This window comes from Styela clava, chromosome 1 (genome assembly GCF_964204865.1).
Source record: "Styela clava chromosome 1, kaStyClav1.hap1.2, whole genome shotgun sequence".
Taxonomy (NCBI): Eukaryota; Metazoa; Chordata; class Ascidiacea; order Stolidobranchia; family Styelidae; genus Styela; species Styela clava.
In genome coordinates, this window is record NC_135250.1 from 7,308,850 (window position 1) to 7,330,948 (window position 22,099).

General features: G+C 34.1%; 2 protein-coding genes across 6 annotated transcripts in view; both read left to right on the forward strand.

Moving 5' to 3' along the window:
- LOC120325374 (RNA-binding motif, single-stranded-interacting protein 1-like) overlaps positions 1-16,310 on the forward strand; it is a 38,523-nt gene extending 22,213 nt beyond the window's left edge. Inside the window, exons 4-15 of one of the 5 annotated variants that reach the window (XR_013478806.1) lie at positions 3,879-3,981; positions 4,901-4,974; positions 5,236-5,375; positions 9,323-9,473; positions 9,741-9,969; positions 10,426-10,564; positions 10,657-10,792; positions 11,033-11,158; positions 13,394-13,462; positions 13,695-13,776; positions 14,226-14,913; positions 14,948-16,310. Coding sequence is in view for 4 of the 5 variants with exons in the window: in XM_039391481.2 (XP_039247415.1) it covers positions 1,588-1,623; positions 3,879-3,981; positions 4,901-4,974; positions 5,236-5,375; positions 9,323-9,473; positions 9,741-9,969; positions 10,426-10,564; positions 10,657-10,792; positions 11,033-11,158; positions 13,394-13,462; positions 13,695-13,769 (1,278 nt within the window). In the remaining variant the exon portion in view is untranslated. Of the gene's footprint in view, positions 1-1,166; positions 1,624-3,878; positions 3,982-4,900; positions 4,975-5,235; positions 5,376-9,322; positions 9,474-9,740; positions 9,970-10,425; positions 10,565-10,656; positions 10,793-11,032; positions 11,159-13,393; positions 13,463-13,694; positions 13,777-14,225 lie in introns of those variants that run through there. The other 4 variants (XM_039391481.2, XM_039391479.2, XM_039391477.2 and 1 more) reach the window with 4 other exon arrangements.
- Positions 16,311-19,332: 3,022 nt separating this feature from the next.
- On the forward strand, positions 19,333-21,651 carry LOC120345634 (uncharacterized). The gene is made up of 4 exons (XM_039415166.2): positions 19,333-19,490; positions 19,768-19,868; positions 20,104-20,271; positions 20,609-21,651. The coding sequence occupies exons 1-4, from the start codon at positions 19,418-19,420 to the stop codon at positions 20,633-20,635; spliced, it is 369 nt and encodes a 122-aa protein (XP_039271100.2). The 5' UTR covers positions 19,333-19,417; the 3' UTR covers positions 20,636-21,651.
- Positions 21,652-22,099: the final 448 nt, after the last annotated feature.

Genomic DNA, 22,099 nt, shown 5'->3' on the forward strand with positions numbered 1-22,099 from the left:
AACTATTGTACTGTTGGCTACTGATGGATGAATTTGTCATACGCTGATGATACGTTATGCCTCGGGACGTTTAGCAAGTAAAAATTTATATCTCGTGATATTTTAAAAACGGAACCAATGTCTGTACTTTGATTTAGAAAGTGTTAAGTGTATACACAGCTTGGACCAGCCGAATGTACGAGCTCTAATAAGATAAGTAAACATTTGAAGCGTAGGCGAATTTAAATTTTGTTGGTGGTTTGCCGTGTGTAAACTTTCGCTATGCAACCTTGTGTCTCCATACTCCATTGATGCTTTACCTAGAAATGACTAATACAGGCCTAAAGCAAGAGTCGACTTAGGTAAATATTTCATAATATTTTAGATATATGTTTGACTGTATAGGCAAGATGTGAATTATGATTGATTTGATGAAAGCCTTCTTCGTTTGCGTGGCGTGTTTCTCCGGAAGAATGTCACTTCCTTGATTTCAGATTGATTCGTGTAAACTGTCTTTCTATAGCATCAAGCATCGCGTGAAGAAGCACCGGCTTAGCTTGTTTAGCGCTTAGGGTTGCGTCGGTTGCTGTTTAAATGCCCAACCGGCCCGCGTATTTATTATTTCACAAATGCAATGTTTGTCCAGCGTAAGCCGCGAAGTCACGCGGCGCTCGCCCGCTCATAACAAAAGCCGTATGTAGCAACTGGTTATTGTTAAGTTTATTTCTCCGTGTGGTACGAGAAAGCGCAAACATTAAATCTAGTAAGCTGTGGTGAAGCACATACATGATGATATTTCGTTATTTCGACGACCGCCTCAATTGTATTCCTATTGTGTTTTAGTTTACAAAGGCGTTGTTGCTACGTTTTTCCTTTTGTTTTACGCAAGGCAATGTATCAAATATTGTATCTAAGTTTATAGGCAGACAATAGGCAGATATTGTAGCACACAGGTTGGATCATCGAGTACATATGTTTCATTATGTTTGATCTATATTAGCTTTATATGAAAAAGAAAAGTATAGGATAGAGTCGGTATATGCAGCTGTCAGTGACGTTTATCGTATTGCCTATTTTTGGTTTCAGTTTATATGTAATTTTTCCCAGACTCCTAATCTTGTCTTTATTTACTACTCTTTGCTGAACAATAATTTCAAAATTTTCACATATTTTGCAGCTTATATATTCTACATATATATACATATATTATATATATTCTGTATAGCCTAATCAGTATTTAACCGCTTATAACCAAAATTAACTTGGAGTTATAGAAACACGCAACTCTTCGCCTGCCTATTATTATATTCTATCATTAAACGCCCTCGTTGGAATTTCCAAGGAAGTGTATCATATATACATATTCATAGTGTGTCGCGTATCGTTCCCATATCTACTCATACTTTTACCAATCAGCGTGAAAATTGTATCTTGTACTCGAAAGACATAATCTGCCATAACGTAATCAAGGCAGATCAATTTACCCAAGAAAAAAGACGAAAAAAAACTGCTCTAGCTTCCATCTCATTGAAGATATATCATTGACTGGTGCTACTAATATTTTCCACTCCGGAACGCTCAAATATTACATACGAAGTTTTTCAAAGCATGTACGTCTGGGCATCCAATCCTCTCCCAGTTTGGGTAAGTTTATGAATTCTCTTATTAGCCAAGAATAGCCAATTTCGTACTGGGTGAGTCAAAGTGGTTGAAGATTGCCGTTTTTCATAGGGGAACCACGTATGTCCCGCGTTTACTTGAAACCATCGGGCATCGAATGACGTCTTTTTGACGCGAAATATATATTTAGATGCCGAGCCAGACAGAAGGAAGAATTCTTTACGTGCCGTAGGGTCGATAATCGAGATATATAAATGACACACAACTAATTAATTCATATCTGCATTACATCTTAAAGAGGCGCTATTTAATAGAATGATTTTTGACTATAGTTATTGACTCAACTATAGAAATTTATTAAATATGTGTAGTAAAAAAAATGCACATTAAATTTCGATATTTGGAAAAATTTAGAGAAAGAATTAGTGAACACAAGTCTTTAGATGTAATATTCGTAATTTTGGACTGCGCATTTCGATCAAACTGCCGTACGTGCGGTCATTTCGCGTTATCTGACCCTTTTCTTTGTTTAAAAGATTATGTTTGCATCCACAGATTACATATTTGATGCTTCTGGTTTGATCTTTGACCTATTGTGGCTATAATGTAATGATAGTTTGATATGCATTATTACAGTAAATTAAATTTTGACTAGAGGATGATAATTAGGTATAATCTTACTTGGACCGCTTCTGAAATACACCACTCTAAGCTAGTTCTTGCTTGTAAATAGCGTTCTCTGTGCAAACGAAAATTTATTGGTGTTTTTTTGTTTTAGCAAACAGTAATCGGAATGTTAGAATGTAATATTAGTTTACAGAAGAGAAACGCACATTTAAATGGCATATAATAATGTTTTATATCCCATCTAAGAATATTATTTTTCATTAAATTTACAGGTCGAATATAATATATATGCAATTCACTGTTTTACTACTGATATCGTTTTATTGTGAATGCCACCCGGCTGTTTTTTTTTTTTTTTTTCTTCAATAAACTATTTTAAAAATTATTTTCCTGGTTAGAATTTCGGTTCTTTCCATCAATACATGTTCATCTGATAAAAAAATTGAAACTATTTTCACACAACATTGAAAGCCACTGTCGTGAGGCAGTTAGTTGGATGCGAGAAATTACTTATTGGTGGATTGAAGAAAAATATTGACAAAAATTGTCATTTTGTAAGAAAATTATATAGTTGCGGCAGAAGTTGAATTTTTTTTTTACAAACTCTGGGTTTAAAAAAGTTCCACAGATGTTAAAACTTCCAGTTTTTTGTTTATCGAAAGAGACTTAATTCTGATATCATCTTGTATGACCAAATGTGGCTACTACAAAACAGCACGTCTCCATGTTGCGAAGTGTAATTAGTCGCCCCCATTTGTTACAATTGTCTGTTTCGCGTCAGACAACTCGGTGTGAAACTTTTCTCGCCGTATGTTCACACTATCCAGATTGCCGTAAGCGTAGATGTGTGGGAAAACGAAAATGAGAAATGCTTCCTAATTAACACAGATTTGGCACTGATCGTGATTATTTTATCTAGACACTTAAGGTGACGAAGTTTAAGCCAAATGTCTACTTTCCTCATTAGTCGATGCAAGTATTGAAAAAAATCCTATCTTTAAATACTTTTAAATCTATATTTTGTTCCCCGGGTAAACTCGGCTCTAATAATATGTTTCGTAATATAGTCATAGAGGTACTAAATTCGTCATATCTCTTCCTTGTATTGTATATGTGGATCTCACACCGGCTGAATGACGGTATCCGGTGATTATATATCGTTCTATCCGTATAATATCTAGATAATAATAATTAACGCTGTAATGCGGGATTAAAACTATTCCTGCTTCACTTCATTTTGCATAACAGTACTTAGTAAGCTTATATTTTTCAACACTATAGTTCTCTTTATCATATAGTTTTATGCATTGGGTGACTTAGTTGAAAACATATGCGTGAACGATTTTTACCGTTGGGTAGAATTTAGAAGTGTTTATACGCTGTTACATTCAGTAAAGTATGTTCCATAGTTGGTACATACATTTCATCATTTTTATATTTTTTTTTATATATAAGTTAAACTTGCAATGTGACACCGGAAAGGCTCTTACATCATAACATCCTGGCTGCCATCATTTCCGTAATACTTTGAAATCTTAGTCAAGAGTAAATTTGCATATTTAAATTTCACTTTGATGAGGTCATCTTTTGCCCTGGTCAATAAAATGTGGTCACGTAGTCATTTATAGTAATCATTTTCTTTTCTTTTTCAGCCTTACGCTCACGCTACTGCCCCTCATCACGGTCGTAACATGCCTCCCCCATCTCCTTCTACCGTTAGTAACACATCATCTTCGCAACATTCCAACAGCACAGGTAATAATAACATTGAGATTTTCATAACAATGTAACTTCAACAGATCAACATTTGCTTTATAGATTTTAGGCAAATTGTAATGGTGCTCACTGATACGTTTTTGTGTATTTTGGGGCATAGCGAATTTTGGAATAAATCCAGACGCCATTATAAGCAATTTTCTGTTCATTATTCTTGTTCGCTCTCTGCTGTTCACTGTTTGACTGTATATTCGATTGACACATTTTTGTTTATGTCACTGTCAAAATGACGGAAAAGTCTTGCTTGTATTTTTTATGAAGTTATTTTTATAAAGTTGTTGCGAGATTATTGGCTTTATTGACTGCCAAATGAAAGTATTTTACTGTCAAATGTTCGATACAAAAATACGACATATGGAGGGCACGCGTTCTTGTTTTACTATCACGCTCTGTACAAGAATTTTCTTTGGAAAAACGAACTACTTAGTCTAGCTTATCTACGGTTTATGCATGTTTAAATCACCATATTCAACGTCATTTTAATGTCACTAATGTGTGCACTGTGCAGGAATGCCCGTCACGGTATTCCACATTAATATTTTAAGACGAGGGCGGCCTTGATCGCCTTCTTAACCGCGCCAACATGGTCGGACTTTACGATTTAGAGTTAAATCAATTAGTGAGACGCTAGTCCCCCGTTCGCCCGCACTATTTGGCGTAACCGTCCGGAAAAGATTATATTATATAAAAAATAATATTATTGGCAGCGCATATGAAACCATTAAAGTCAAAGCTGTTCCGCAAAATTGAGATTTCATGTCTCCGCTAATCAAAATTATCGATTTTATGTCTTTAGTCGTACTTTTCGCCGAACTTATTTGAATATGGTTGGAGCAGTTGTCTCTGACTTTTATAGCATCGCACATTTACTAAATTGTTGTTTGTTTCATTTTTTCAGGTAGCCCGTCCAGTGGCTCAGGAAGTCCACAGAACATGACCCTCCAAGGTCCAATACTTCAGTCGATGCCACAGGTAAATTACACTTCTTTGTGGTTACCGTCGAGACAAAGTTTTCCTACTGCTTGATTCGGGACACACGGATTAGATATGCCACTTGGCAAGCAATGTACTACTTTATTCTGGTTAACATACCTTCCAAGAGTTTGCTTGCGAAAGCAGTTAGGCCTAAACATAAATAGCTTTAACAATTATGTCCATTTTTGTAGGCTCGTTGATATTCCAAGCGACATGTAGGTATGGCAATATGTATGACTCCAATTTTTTGCATTTTAGGGTATCTTGATCAACAACCCTGCGCCAACCCAGACGATGAACGGTCACTCCGGATCGGGCGATCTTAGCAAAACAAACTTATACATTCGAGGACTGACTCCAAACACCACCGACGAAGATCTCGTCGAGCTATGCAAATCGTAAGTCAAGAAACCATTCAGCAGTTTTCGATTAGTGTATGCCCATCTTGATCCTATTTCCGGTCCCACAACCTTTCTTCCAGTTTTAATACTTGATCAGTGACCTCGACTAATTAGCTGGGAGATATTCAACCATTCATTTTTCATTTCCGTATACCAATAATTCAAATACAAATATTAAATGGACTAAAATATATTACTGATACAATCAAGTTGACATTATCTTGCGGTTTACTTGATTTTCATCAGAGTTCCGCAATTCAAATGCATTTTTGTTGGATTATTACTGCATTTTCACGGTCACGGAACGTTATGAGTTCTATCATAAAGTCAGTGAATTATGGAATAACTAGTTCTACAAAATTTCTAAATATGACCTTTGCGTGGTTAACCAATATCTCAACGAAGGATTTCCTACGCAAAGTTTTGGTTTCAATTCTTCGGTCCCTTTCTGAGGATATAACAGACTTGAAGACTTTGATTGAAACTTTTGATTTTGACTTTTGATTGAAGTCATGCACTTGACTTTGGTATTAGTCATACCATTTTTATCATCGTTTCAATTATTTTTTTCAATATCGGTTTCCGTGTTTTTGGAAAGCTCAAGTCCAAATTTCCCATCAATAACATGGCTCATGTCTGGATTTCATATATTTGTTATGATATAACCTTACCCGTGTTTGTTCGAAGATATTATTCTTTGATTGTTGTGGTTTGAAATAAATATTTACCACTGCTTTATTGACTTCAGTACTTCATGTCCCACGCCAAATAGAACGAATCATATTTGAATAAGGTATGGCAGAAGTCAAAATTTGAATCACATTTTACCAGTTGGGATTCGACTATTATCTTCGCGTATGAATAATCTTTATCAGGCATAGTATATTATTGCATTCCAATTACGTATTTTCACGTCATGTCCAAGATTAGCGAATGGTTATGTAATTAGAGCGTGAATGGCATTATAAGTCTGGAAATTTTGTGAATAAACAAAGTTGATGATTTTGATCTGGACTAATGTAGCCACAAATGCTAATGAAAACGCCTGTCGAACTTTCACTTTGGTGTTTCTACTAGACGGGATATTTTGATGTCGACTAATCTAGCCACAAATGCTAATAAAAACGTCTTTCGGATTTACCCTTTGGGAAGTATGTTATAAATATACATTTATGCGTAAAACAAGAATCGATGTAAACAATTCACAGGTAAATTAAATTTGTATAAGAACTGCGCACCTCGGAAGCCTCCCTCGACCGCGCAAGTTTCTCGGGGATTTCAGACGAACGACATTCAGTCAATTTCAAAAACCACAGTTTGTGGCGTAGACTCGACCTGACGTGTTTAGTCAATGGCTCATTGTTGTCACTAAAAATACCTACTCAAACTAAAATAAGCATTCACCTTACGATTTAAAGGCTAAAATTGATTCGAGTTTGCCTTGAAGAAAAATTCTTATCGCGATCCGCCGGAATTTACACCGCATTGTATTGAAGCCAACACAGGGTGTCTTGTTACAGGACAAAAGTAAACGTTGGTCTGAAAGGTTTTCAGTAGGTCGTGGAATAACTGTGGCCCACAGATGGCCAAAAATGTCCATATTATTGAAAGGACACGCGTTGAAGCGAGGTAAAACATATGTTTTTTCATGTTTTTCGACTGTTGGGATGGACAATTTGAATTCGCCTTTTTGACAATCATTTTTTAGCATTGTCGTAATCTTTAAATGACCCCACAACGACAATAGATACATATTCTTTTTTTAGCTGTATGTTGCATCTTTATTGTTGAAATACATTCTGGATATTTTCCTGGTCTCAGAAATCCTTAAAAATTCATTGGATATTAAATTCGGTTCATTCGTAATAAGAAAGCATTATTGCTTTCGATACGTTTCTGCGTCATATAAAAATAACTTTGCCAGATGGTGACTTTCCAAAACGCGTGTTGAATATCGTCTTGAGACTATATCGATACCGTTTTATTATCTTTTTATGGCCTCTCACAAAATACCATAAAATTAGCCTCGACGGCCTTATACGTCGTTAATTACGCATGAACTTTGTAGGTTTTTGTTAAATATCATCCCCGCAGAATTCACAATAGCTGTTTATAACGCTAAAAAATACCAATCACATCGTGTCATTATTTATGCTACTGACTTTAGTTTCTACTTGGCCCGTGATAGGGCATATCCTGATATTGCGTATTCGTAATTTGACTACCCCAAGGGCGTGTCTTGGCCCACTGCTATTCATATATATAATATATCGGGAATCTGGATTATTAATTATAGGTATTCATGCCTTGTCTTTCCTCAACCAACATTATTGGCAGGGCAGCACCATTTTATTCACAGCCTATTTTGTACCAGGATTCTATATGAAAAATATATTTTTTAAGTTAACTAATAAAAACAATACTTCTTTTATCTGTGCATTGTCATTTCTTAACTGGGTGGTGTCCTTTTAATTATTGACACAAAATCAAGATCTTTCATGCTTGGTATATTTATAACAATGAAATTATAGGCAATTTCAAATCAGAGGCCACTGGGATTGTTCCCTATAATCATATAATACCACCACAGCCACCCTCTATTATACTTAGATTTTGACTTCATCCTGTTTATGCATTGTCAACCAAGCGTATAAATTGATACACGCCTTCTCCAGAACTGTACTTAGTTACTTACATTTTTTATTTTTCATTTTGAAACCTGAATAGACCTTTTAGGTGTGGTATATTGTTGCTTGGTTACCATAAATATTATAGAGTTGTCATGCTACCTAATGTGCCATGCAAAAATAAGTCCATAAGAAGAGAAGACTTTCTGTGGATTTATTTCATCAATATTGTAGAATGAAATCCAACAAACCAATTAAGATGATTGGTATTGTTACTGTTAAAATGGTGATTGTGTTGTATTTGTTTTTTTGGTCAATTTTTTATACAATCTTTTGCCAGCCCATATGGACTTTTGTCATATTTTTGGGTTTTAGTTCAAGAAATGAAACCTTGGTTCTAAACTTTGGTTCTCAAGTCTCAAATCTATTGTGTCAGTTATATTGCTAAAGTAGGCTTAGTATTTATCTCCCTAACTTTCTTCGAACAACATAGAAGTCACGTTTTACCCACAGTGGGTATGAAATAATCTGATTAAAATATTTGAGGCCTTGTAACTAACTCATGCATGAGAACTCCATCCAATTATGAAATAAGATGCATGTGATTGAATGAAATGACCTTATGAGCCTACTATAGATAAAGATAAATGAAGTGATACCCCAATCTATCTCTATGTTTTGTACACAAAGTTCGGCGATTTGTATTTACCAGTCAAATATGATGATTATATAACTAGTACAACACAGTATTAATAGATGTAAAATATTCGGATTCAGAAAATAAAATATTATGATTGGTTTGAAAAGCTGTAATACTCCGATAATAGGTGTTCCACTGAGCTACTAGCCTTTGTAGAAAAATTTGCCAAATTATATTGTTTACATAGTAAGTAGTTAGATTGTTGTCATTTCTCTGTCTTGAGGAATGATATAGTTCCAAACGGTATGAAAGCACTTGTTCACTCCTCTACTTTTATTTACTTTGTCAAGGACCCAAACACAATAGATAGTCGTTCGTCAATTGCATCTTACTAAAACCAACAACGCTAACACAGATCCATTGTCCTTAGTCTTATTGTATCAAATTCCATTTAAAGAAGATTAATAAAGTGTTTGCGTTGTGCGTCTACTCGGAATGTAAAAGGGCAGAATCTGTTTACTTTCAAGTGAATTTGAATACTCGAATAAATTTGTGCCCGTGCCATTTATCAAGCTGGATGAGATTGTGAAAGCTCTGCGTTTTACACATCAGAAAATTTGTTCAAATATATTCCGCAAAATACTATTTTCTCATTTTGAATTTCCTATTTTTTTCAGTTACGGCAAAATTGTATCAACGAAAGCTATCATTGATCCACAAACTAATTTATGTAAAGGATATGGATTTGTAGATTTTGATAGATTTGACTCAGCAAATCATGCAGTCCAACAATTAAAAGCAAAGGGGATTCAAGCTCAAATGGCAAAGGTAAAAAGAACATACACGACCATAAACAGAATAGGTCTAAATTTTTTTCCTGTAAATAAAAATTCTAGATATTTAGATGAATATATGAGCTTTTATACTTGTTACTATAATATCAAGATCTTTCTAGCCAAACTGACCTTGTCTTCCTGGGATACTTAGTTGTGTTCATTAGTTTATCGTGACTGAATGTTCCTATAAAAGTTATCAAAACGTGACCAAATACACTTACTTTCTATTATTTATCAAAACAATTTATGTTTTTTTTAGCAACAAGAGCAAGATCCAACTAATCTATATCTTTCAAACCTCCCTCCTAACTTCAATGAACACGATTTGGAACAAATGCTGCTACCTTTCGGACAAGTGATCTCCACAAGAATTTTGCGAGATAATAATGGCGTCAGCAAGGGTGTTGGTTTCGCCAGGATGGAATCAAAAGAAAAATGCGAGCTCATTATAGAAAAATTCAATGGAAAATATCTCGCTAATGGTACTAGTAAGTATATATTAGTAATTTAACAATGGAAAGTAGTGAATATATAGAAAACGCGTTTCACTTTGTTTGTCTGTATAATACCATTGTTTTCACCCTGTTGCAGCTAAGAATTTTGAACTGAACAGAATATGAAATAATTGGGCCACCATAGGATGCTGTTTATTTTTTCCACTCCTTTCAAAATACCATTTTACGTATATCACAAGTTTGTGTGAATTCACACCCGCTTGTATATTTAGAAGATAATTTCCTGTTTCACCAAACAGGATGAAGAAATTTCTACTTTTCTCTACCTAATGTTATTGTGTATATAGTCGTATTTACTATTCGGAGATGTGTATGTAAATTTTGAAAATCCTATGTGTATATATAAAATAGTTGGGGAAAAAAGATTTGTTCCCAGTATTTATATTTTTTACGATATGGTTTTTTATAAATGGTTATATTTCATTTCAGATCATAGCAGTGATCCTCTGCTGTGCAAATTTGCAGATGGAGGCCCAAAGAAAAACAAACAACATCAAAAATTCATGGGTAACGGTCGAAGCTGGGGTAATGACCTGCCATTTCAGTATGACCCCATCACCCACAATGGGTAAGTTATCGAGTATTATCATTTATATTCCATAAGGCATTTTCGTTTGTACTGACGATTTCTTTGAATAATATTATTATGTATTTTTTCAGGATGGGTGTTAGCCCCAACAGAATAATGATGCAGCCTTACTTAGCTGGACCAGGAAACCCAGCGTACCAAATTCAAGCCCCACCGGCATGGGTACAACCCCCGCCTTATGTGGTTCAATCCCATGCCACCAATTCTGTAAGTAAAATATTGAATGATATGTGAACAGCCTGTGTGTGTGAGTGATTGTAAAAGCAAATTGATATAATATTTTTCCCTACTATTCTTATAACGAAACCAGATGTAAAAATCATGGTTTTGTATATCATCTTATATTATTATTACTGCTTTATAAACTATTCTGGGTTCGGCCACATTTTTTTGCTGTGTAGATTTAATATGAACAGTCACAGTCATGTTTTTTTATTCTATCTACAGGGCACTGTGATATCATCAGTAGATCCCAACGCAATGCACATGCACCCAAGTGTGATGCCTCAACTTGGACATCTTACAGCTCAAATGACGCAGCTTCAACTTTCACACAATCCTGGCGCCGTTTCGGTAAATACAATCAATGAAAATTCGGCTGTTATTGTACATGCAGTCCAAAATATTTCTCCAGTTTTACAAGACACTCCGAGAGCAGAAAGTGCCCCACAAGGACAGATTATGAGCGAAACTCCGAAAAGCAGTAGACCCAGTAAAACAGAAGTAGTACAGCAAGTTATATATCCCACACAACCTGTTTGTACCATACCAATCACCAATTCTCCTGACGACCTTTCCCCTCCACCACCCCCAGGATTTACCCTCGCTGATAAAATACACCCAGTTGAGAGTTTTCCTTTGAAAAAGATTCCGTTCGAAGTTGAACCGTGTTTCCCACCTGCCATACACAAACAGGGAGCACCGCAATGCGAATTGTGTGAACTGTCTATGAAGTGTATTCCCCCGCCTGACACTCTTCAACCAGTACCTACAGCCCCAATACAGTATGGGGTTCCATATGTAACGACTTATTCTGATACTAATTGCCCTGCTCCTTTTCAAGGGGTTTTCCCCATTCCCTTTTCTAACAGCTTCAGTGGTAGTATAGTGCTAAACCCCATATCAGCGAATCAAATTCAAGGATGAGAAATTTTTGGAATATAGCCTTCATCCAGAGATAGCAAGCACACGTTATACAGGAAGTTGGTTAAAATGAATATTTGTGGAGTTAGTTAGCAATTTTTCAAAAAATAATGTGGTAAGGTCAACATGGTGGAGTTTACATCCAGTTGAGTTATACAGTAGACTTCTTGAGGGTTTCTAGTCAAAGCGATCAATTTTGATAGATACTAGTGTTTTTGTGGAAAATGATATCTGTAACTTTACCTATGATAGTGATGCAGTTTGTAATCTTTCTTATCAGTGGATCCCAACTTAATGTTGTCGGAATGTCCAGTTGTATATTTTTCACCATTTACATTCAAAAAGTCGTTTTTAGCAGGTGGATAGACATCCCATTGGTACTTTACCATACCCACATCCTGATTATGCAGGGCATCGATGTCGTTCTTAAGTGAGGTGACTCATTTACGTGGGATAGTGCAGGGTTCACCCATGTCGCCTTAAATTTAATATTGTTGATCAGATTTCAGTTAGTAAATAAATATTAACGAAATTGCCTTCGAAATAGTTTTATATAGTATTCTGTCAGAATATACGTGAAATTACCTTATTTTTGCCTGATAGCAGTCACAACCTAGAAAATAAATATTTTACAAAAATTTTATGGAATGGAATTGCGTTTATTCCACACAATTCTGTATGCTTTGTTTAAAAATCGAATGTTTATGGGGAAAATGAGAATTACATACTTCACATATCTACTGACAGTATACATACCTTTTTGCCTAATGAAATGCAAATATTACACCTAATGAAATGTGTTCAATTTAACTTCAATTATTTTTTTAATTTTTGTTGTTCAATCTAATGGAATTCGTTAATTGTTACAAGTTTTTATTAGTTCGATTTCTTTGGTTTTGAAAGTTTTTTTTTAGCATTTGCGTTCTTGGTATTGTATATAAGTTTGTTTGAGTTTAGTTCAGTTTGGTTTTCTTTGTTCTTAACAGTTAGCTTGAGTTCAATGTTGAGGTTTTGAAAATAAATTGGAGTTTGTTATTGTAATAATGGTATGCGATTTCCATGAATAGGAGACAGTGAGATTGTCAGATCCAGCAGTCTTTCAGTTTGATTCTAACCAGAAAGTTAAAATAAAGAACCTTAGACAGTCGTTAGGTGAGCAAATGAGTGAGTAAATTGAGACAAAAATTGCTACGAGACTTCTGCAGATTACATTTCCTAATTCCTATTGTAGGGGTTAGTTTTTTTTCATGAAATGAAGTGAGTGGAAAAGTCAGTTATGGGCTTAAGGCTATTGGATTGCTAAATCGGGCGAAGACGTAACATATACAAAGGAAGACTGTACAAGATTTTCAGTAAAGTTTTACTGGAAAAGGAAAGTGAAATTTCGTGTGAGTGATACTCATCAAAAGATAGGTTGATGCTATGTTGTAAAATGTACATACTTGTATGAGTGCAGCTTACAGGTAAATATTTACGACATATTTCAGTAGCAAACAGTTTACAGCGTAGTTCAAGTTCTCAATATTCCTATACAGTATACACCACACCATTCATGTACTTTGCCATATTTTTCTAAATTTTCTACTATTATTCAAACTAATCATCTAAGCCTATTCTGAGACATTTTTGTTCTCTGTGTGTAATTGTACAACTCTTTGTTTTCAGTATGGACCCAATGGAGTGCCCGGATCATACATTCCTCATTATACTGCAGCTCCAAATATGCCTTTGCAGGTAACTGAGATGATATGATATATTTAAATTCTAATTTAATCTATACAGACATAGGAACCTTTGACGATTGTAGTAAGAACATTCAAGTTGACTGCCTTGTCATAGTTATCTTACTAAATTGCATGAATCTTCTGATGTAGCACAGAAACATAATAAACTTTTCTGTCGTACACCGTTTTATTGTAGGCTAAAATTACTCTATAGTTAATGAATATACCAAATTCTTTGCCAGATTGAAGAAGCTCTAGGTCATGGAGTCAACCATCAACCAGTTGTTAGTGCAAATGAGGAGCAGTATAGCACATAAAAGTAAGGTAATGAAATACTACTGTCCTCATTCGTTAAACATTTTCATCTGGTGCAAGTCCCACTAGCATAACTTTTATGTATACATTGAATAATACTGTTTGCACAGTAGGAACACAAATTAAACTACCGTTACCGGTAGTATGTACCGATTCTTCCCGCTATTTGTTGACCACGAGCTTGGTGAAATATTCACGCAGTAGCTCACCTATTTTATCCAATTAGCATAATGGGTCAAACGATCGGTACCAGATAATACAAAAGCAATAAACCAAGCACCTCGCGAGACATATATTCTATATTCAACTACTGACGATTCGAAAGCCATCGGTTCGATGATTAAAGAGAAAGGCGATTCTTTGTTCCTTCATATTAATCAAAATGTTGCGTTGACGTATCAGTATGTTTTCAGTTTCTGTTTGATTCAAACATTCATTTATATTTATATCATTTACAGGGTGTTTGTGCAATGTTGTTGAGAGCCACATCGTTCAACAATGATGTTGCTGATTCCAGTGACAATAGATTCGAGGAAAAAAGACTGATTCAAATTGATTTTGATAGAATTAAATAACAAACAGAAGTGATCTTCACCAGAGTTTTGTTTTAACGAAATACGTCACGGTGGGGATCCATCGTTGGCTTTCGTGTCGATATTTCAAGAAGCGTTTCTCGATTTTTGCGTTTCAAATGAAAAGAGAAAAATTATTGTTTGTTCGATTCTTTTCATGCCTTTTTCTTTTTTTTTTACAAAATGTTTGTGCCGTTTTCAAGTGATGGTTGTTTATATATGTTTTTCGTCAAATGTCTTTGTCTCGTCACTTCATTAGGTTTTTTTTATGATGGGAGACAATCCCACTTGTAAATAGTAAAGTTTTATCTGAAAATATGAAAGAAATAGAAAAATAGTATAGGATTATGTTTTTGTTTATGATGAATGATAAAGCAATAATAAGATTGATTTTTGATAGAGTTACGATTACTCTAATAATCATTTTGCAAAATTTTTTAAATTTGAGATATTGGTCTGTTACAATGTGATGATCAAATTTTTCCTGTTTTTGAGTTTTTTCTATAAAGTTTAGACGTTATTTAAATTACCAGAGAAGTTTTATCAAAATCTAAAATCGTTTGTGTTGACTTAGGCTACTTATTTTTTTGTTGAATGCCGAAACTTAGATAGATATTTTTTTACTGTTTATTCAATAATGATTTTGACTTGGATTTTATTTGTTATTAAAGAAATTGATTCTCTCACCCTGTAATAAGAGTAAAATATTTATTTTGCTACCGTAATTTTACTCATAAAGCGTTTTGGGGGTATTGTGACTGGATGGGGAACGCAAGTTCAATTATGATACATTGCGCCGGCACCTATTGTCTCTTTCTCCTTCAGGTCATAATCCTATAACATTCGCTCTTGTAAATAATAACTTACTTGATTAACACTTGAAAATAATTTTTATTAAAAAGGAATATAAAGTGTTTATATTTTAGTAAAGATGTTTTCAGTGATAAAATTTGTTATGATGATGAAACGTTTTTTTTTCTTTATTTCCTTGTTTTAATTATTTGTCTTAATTGTTGAAAGTCTACTCCACTCCCCAACTAATGTTAATAGTTTAACATTTCCGTCCTTTCAACTGCTTACCGACATCAAAACTATAGAGGAATATTAACCATCCAAAGTGCTAAATTTTTGTTTAATGAAACTGTGTTCAAGTAATCGCATTACTATTTCTACGTCATTCGGTGCTTTGTGACGTCATATTTGCATGTGCTGCTTAAAATCGTATAGGTAATGCGCGAATAATTTCGAATTTCGACAAAAAAAAATTAAAATGACCAAACTTCTGTGTATGGCGATTTTGTTTTTATTACGCGCCCTTTTTACAGCCTAGAGTTATATATTATGCACTTTAAATCAAGTGTACGTTCATACCGTTTTGGTGTTTACGAAGTTGAATGATTTCTTTATGAGTGTTCGTTCGTAAGTGATTGCTTGCCAAATTGAACAAAAGTCTTCAAATTTGTTACTCTATAGTCAGTTTTGTGCTTTTACTTTGTAAAATACCAAATTTCAGACTGTTTTAAATGTGAATTATGCTTTTCAGACACTAATTCGTACATATATTAATAATAGACTTTTGTCAACTTATGCGCCTCATTTGAAAAATGTGATCTTCCCTTTTTATATGAAAAAAACGTGTAAATTCCGATTTTTACAAAAATTACGACATTTTTACTGTGATTTTATCCATATTCTGTGACTAAATCTTCACAGGCGCAAAACTGTTCTTACCGGCATTCCCGACGAGAGATCTCTCCCGCCCTTCTTGGCCGAGAAAAACGGATAGAAGAGAAAATCTCGTTGGGCGTGGTTTTTATTCTCCCCCAATCAATTACAATTATCTCGTCACAGATTCTCTCTTTTTACTTCTTTTTGTTGCTTTTAATAGCAATCACGGACGACGGTTTTGAAAGCCATCTCCGTCCGTAAAAATGTTGGTTTTCATTTGTAAATAAATGAAAGCAATCTTGAGGTGTTTGTGTTGGTCATCCGAAGAGTGCCAGCGAGCTTTAGAAAATGTTATGTGGGATATGTGCGATATTGTGTGGGCACATAAGTGGAAAAAGATGAGCGTAAACAAAATCTCTGAACTGGGAGTTATTTGAAAGGAATTCTCATGAGCGTGATGAAGACACAAATCTCACAAAAAGGACGCCATTAAAAGCTACCTAGTCGCTTCAAGTAGGCTACAGATCGAGAAAATCGGGCGTGGATTCGTATAGTAAACTTGATTTGCGAATAGTTGGTTAGTTGCCTTTGTGACAGGACTTGTCTTTTACCGTTTTGCCTGTTTATACCATCTTAATTAAGATCGTGAACACGGTACTGGAGATGTTCCGATACCACTTTTTCCGACGATATCGATACGCCGATATTTCAAAAACCGGATGGGATTCCATCCTACCTTTTTGATCAATCCCAAAAATCATGCATGCGCTGTTTCAATGACGTCTCCATATTGAGAATACTATTTAATAATTACGACAGCTCGTTCAGTTTAATTGAGAAATATATTTTTATCGGGCATCGCCAGAATAATGAAGTTCAAACTTGAAATTCTAATTCTATAATTATTTCTTTAATATATTTACTTTAACATTAAATATGGAGAGGGTGCGAATTCATACTTCCTTTTATTAGTAGTTTGAAATTAAAAGAAAGATCCTCACTAATTTTGTCAGTGATCATCAGATTAGATGTTTGGGCCGTGTATATCGAAATGATTACTAGAGCATAGTTTGACAAGAAAAAGTTTCATATCTACTATGCAATTCAATGTAAAAATTTCGATAATTTCAATACGGCGATTTGAGCTCAATTTGTGGAATTCCGCATAAAGCAATTAAACTAATTTAGCCACATCAGTCGTTTCATTAATCAAATAAAACGTCGCGAGAAATTTTCTAGAAGTGTTGTGATCCCAGTTCCCATGAAATTAGTTCAATATAATATATACAATATATAGAAGCACCTAAACTCCTTTGTTATAATCCCTATTATCTAAATCGATTAATCACATTACAATGAGAGATTAAACATGGAAATAATATAAATATTGGTATTTTGCAAAGCTGTATTCAGTTATAAGCAGTAATCAGTAGTTTTTTTTTTACCGCCATATCAAAACAACAGGAAAGTATATAAATAACACAATTCATAACACAAAAAACGATTCTAGAAAATCAAATGTGGTTATCCAATGATGACATCCAGATTTGCACAAACAAAATAAATGCCATCTATATATATATTACGATTTATTTTAAAAAATTTGTACTCTACGCAAAATCAAAACATCTTGCTCGGATGTCAAAAACCTCACCCAAACGCAGCTCACAGGGACAGAGGTATGTAAATTTGTACTCAAAGTAAAGTCAAAATACCTCGAACAGAAGTCGAACAAAATCACTAAAAAGCAGTAACTCACAGCTCACAAGTACCGATATCAAAGAGGTTAATCAACATTTTGAAAATATACGCTCCATAATTCATATTTATTCTTCTCTTTGCGTCAATGCAGAGTTTTATCGTTGAGAATTAGATAGTTGAATAATATTTCATTTTTTAAGTGGTTTTAAGAAACTTCACCTTTTGTGGTCTTCTCTGTAAATACAATTACCGGTAATCTATTTTTGCCCATCAATTCTCGGAATTCATTATTCTTACATCCTTTTAAGTACGATTTATATTGTACCAAAATAACCATTGTCTGAAACATATCAATTATAGGCTACCTAAATTTATTTGAACTGGTGATCACCATTTATTTCTAATTACTAATGAAATCAGTTTGAGTTTCTAAATCGGAAAATTCTAGAAATTGGTAAAGACAGTCTGGCGATTTTGTAACGTTTTTGGTCGTTTATAAATCCCTGGTGACAAAATTTTAAATTAGAATTGCCCGGTGTAAGAAATTAGAGTCAAAACTTTGAATTTGATGGAGTCAAACAAAATATTTCGGAGTCAGTACTCCGATTTAAGGTCAGACTGGTTCACAGCGTTAAATTAATCCTAAATGATCAAAGTCACAACATTATATGCACTCGCACTGTTTTTGCCACACGACTCTCTGAAATTGCCTTAAATATGTATATATGGTAATATCAAATGATGAAAAGCTCGTACGATATCTTGTTGGTGACATCCTGAAGTAACAATATTTTAACGAGATAGCGATCAGAGACCGCCGACCGATCGATCTAGCGGTGTTTATCCTTCACTCTAACTCAATAGCGACACCACGTGCCCCATCACCAATTAATTAATAACTCGCTAATTATACGACACAGTTCATCTAAAATTAATAGGCTTCTGGTTCGAGATATGATGAATGCACATGCAAAATTTGGAGCAGATTCAACCACGCTTTCGTGAGATATCGCGTGTATCTAACAGACAGACAGACAAATAAACAAACAAACAGACCGATAAACATCGATAAGTATTGTTGTTAGTTTCTTAAATTCAACTTCTGATTCCACATTTTAAACTGTACAATGGCCAGGATGTAAATTGAGTGTAATACTATCTAAGCATCCTCCAAAGATTGAACAAATAACGGAAATATAATTTATAAGCATAGTGAAGGAGGAATGTGAAAAAAATCGGAAATATAGATAACGAGAGGAATATGTCAAAAAAGGTTGGGAAACACATAGACAGACATTAAATTGATATATCGCCAGTTTCCAATCGAACCAAATTAATTTCCTGGCAATTACAATTTAATCCTTTCTTTGGGCATTGTTAGGAGAAATAATTTGAACCTATGCATTTGTCGTGTTTGGCCGAAGAAAATAATCTGCGTGAGGTTCAACATTTTTTTCGAAATTATAAAAAAATTTATGTAAGTATTTAAATACTAGACTTATCAAATGTCATGCGTTCTATGATATGTCCGTTATTATATCAAAGTTATTAATTTCATAATTATAGCCTGACTAAAAAATAATGAACAATTGAATTAAAACCGATCGTATAAAAACGGAATAAAATGATATTTTGGTTACTTGGTTACTGGCCTTCAATAGGAACAGAACTTGTGATACATAGACCTTTTAAAGGTTTGTTGAATCAAAATGGAGTTCTACAACATGAAATATGGAATCATACTTTTCCTGATGCTGAGTTCCGGTATACCTTCATGTATAGGTAACACAGAATTTATGAGTAACAATTATCATAACTCGTTGATATTCTACTCGTTGATTATCATACTTTGTTGATAAAATTGGATTTAAAGATGTTCGAAAAGTCGAATATTCTTCAGTATACTGGATACTCACGAATTTCGTCGTTGGTAGTCTTAATCTTCGAGTAAATGGTAAACTAGCATGTTATACAACTAAAATGACAAGTCATTGTGCACTAAATGCTCATTAACTAATAATTATTACATGCGAATTCTATTTATAATTTCATTTTGCAGGTTGCCATTCTCCAATACCACCAAGTGGCGGTCACTCTCATTTATTATCGCAGCTTCTCGGACTGACAACGTCTTACATCGATTATTGTTCGAAATACGCAGTAAGTCATTTTAGTACCGGTATCTTCAGCTCTTCCGTGATTCACCTTACGATAATAAGGAGTAATAGCAACAGAATTCGAACCTGAAAACGACTTGCCAGGATAGCCAGAGGCATGAGCGTTGTTTCTGACACTTAGTCCGATGAACCAAGCATCCAATTTTTAATTGTTTCGGCCATTTTGTAACGTTGGGTTATTTATAACAGCTAATATCATATAAAAATGATTTGTTTAGTTGGATTTTGATGATGAGTTACTGTATGAAATTGCCGAAAATGATCCGGAACTGGTGGAAACATTGGAAGCAGGACAAAATCAATGGTACGCAATAATGTTGGACAATTTATGGGAAACAGAGACCTGCCAAGATCCTTCACTTGAGGATTTTTGCGAAAAGTTTGAGGTGAGAATAATCCGTTGCTAAAATTAACTATATATATTATATATATTATTTACAAATTTTGTACTCTATCTGTATATTAGTTGGATTCGAACTCAAAGTCTATAATCACTCACCAAATGTTCGATACAGAGTTTCACAGAGAGGTTAGCAGTTACCAATTAATAATTTGATTAATTAATTTAATTTCTGTTAACCTCATTCTGTCCATTCTGCAAATTTTCAAGGCAACGGGTTACATGAGTAAAAATCAACAATACATGATATGTTACAGTTCGTAACTTTACTCTAGATTTATTAATAATCTTTATTAAATACTGATTTTCATTTTATTTTTCAGGAATGTATAATCGATTTAAATACGTGATTTCAAATGGTATGAAATGACAATGATGAAATATCTATAATTTTCTTTATTGAAATATGTACTTCAAAATCAGAAAATCTCTGCTGCAGAGAGAAATGACACCTGTTCCGCGAGTTCACGATTGTTTTCAACAAATTGGGAAACTATAATCGACAAACTCGAGCGATTTATGTCAGTTTTGTGGTGCTTTGTATGCTGGTAAACAATGCAATGCTTTTAAACACGTAATGATTCAACAGCCTAATATCACAAAATGAAATTTAAAATTTCTGTGTGGTTGCGGAAACACGGTGAAAAAATAAAATTACAGACCAATTTGTTGGTTGGATTAATTAAATTTCGCTATCCCAAAGATACGCTGTGATTGATTATTTCTATCCAATGAACCCCAAGAAAACATAAATATTCGAAATTTTCACCGTAAAGCAAGACAGCATATATTCTGTAATAAGTGGACTTATCTGACGACGAAGCAGTCCGTCTATTGAAGCAAATCTGTTATTTGAAAAAATATTAAAATATCATGAATCGGAAAAAAGACACTAGAACGCTATTACTTTTACCTACGGGCCAAATTTTTTATTCGTAAATTTTTCTATTTTTTTTTATAATTCATTGGCACACTTTTAAATAACATCTGGTACATTCATTTAATATTTAATTGGAATTACTGACATCGCGGGTGTTATTTGACCTCCGTTGCCATATATTTAAGAATTTCTTTATTGTAATTCTATATTATTTACACTTATTGACTTTTATCTAACTATCTAATTTATTTGAAACTGTATGTTCAGCTAATACTTCACTGTGCTTTATTTAAATAAAATAATTTATGTGAAAATGGTCGACTACTCATTTACTAAAACTTTTTTAAAAAAATTTGGGGAAATCGAATCTTGGTTAGAACAATCAACTGAAATTGAGATTATAAGACGACGTGAGAGTTCAATACACAACCAATTAATTAGAAACGTTGGCGCCACAAACGCGCATATCCGTTGACGTTTTTCAGAGAAGACTTTGTGACTAATGTAATTAGAAGGTAGTTAGTAAATATATAATGGGATATACTGTATTGTACTGGTTACGTCACGAGGGTGAAATAGATAGAAGTCACAACTTCCGTTACAAATTTAGTGAAACGCAATCGAATATCGTGAAAAACATTGAAATTGTTTCAAACGTTCTTAACAGTCGTTTAGTAAGTGATGGTGTTGGGGAATACAGAGCTATCGTTTTTAAAAAAGTAAGGGGCAACAAAAATCCTTAGTTGAGACATGAGGAGTTATTGTTTATTTGTTTTATGATTCTACACTACAGGGTTGCATAATATGTTGTCTTCTACAAATGGATTTCTGACGCAATAATGATGAACTGTGACGCGTCGCTTGAATTCTCTTGCGCGATGTTCTTGCTGTATACTTTTTGATTTATAAATGGCATTTGTTCAGCTCATAATTA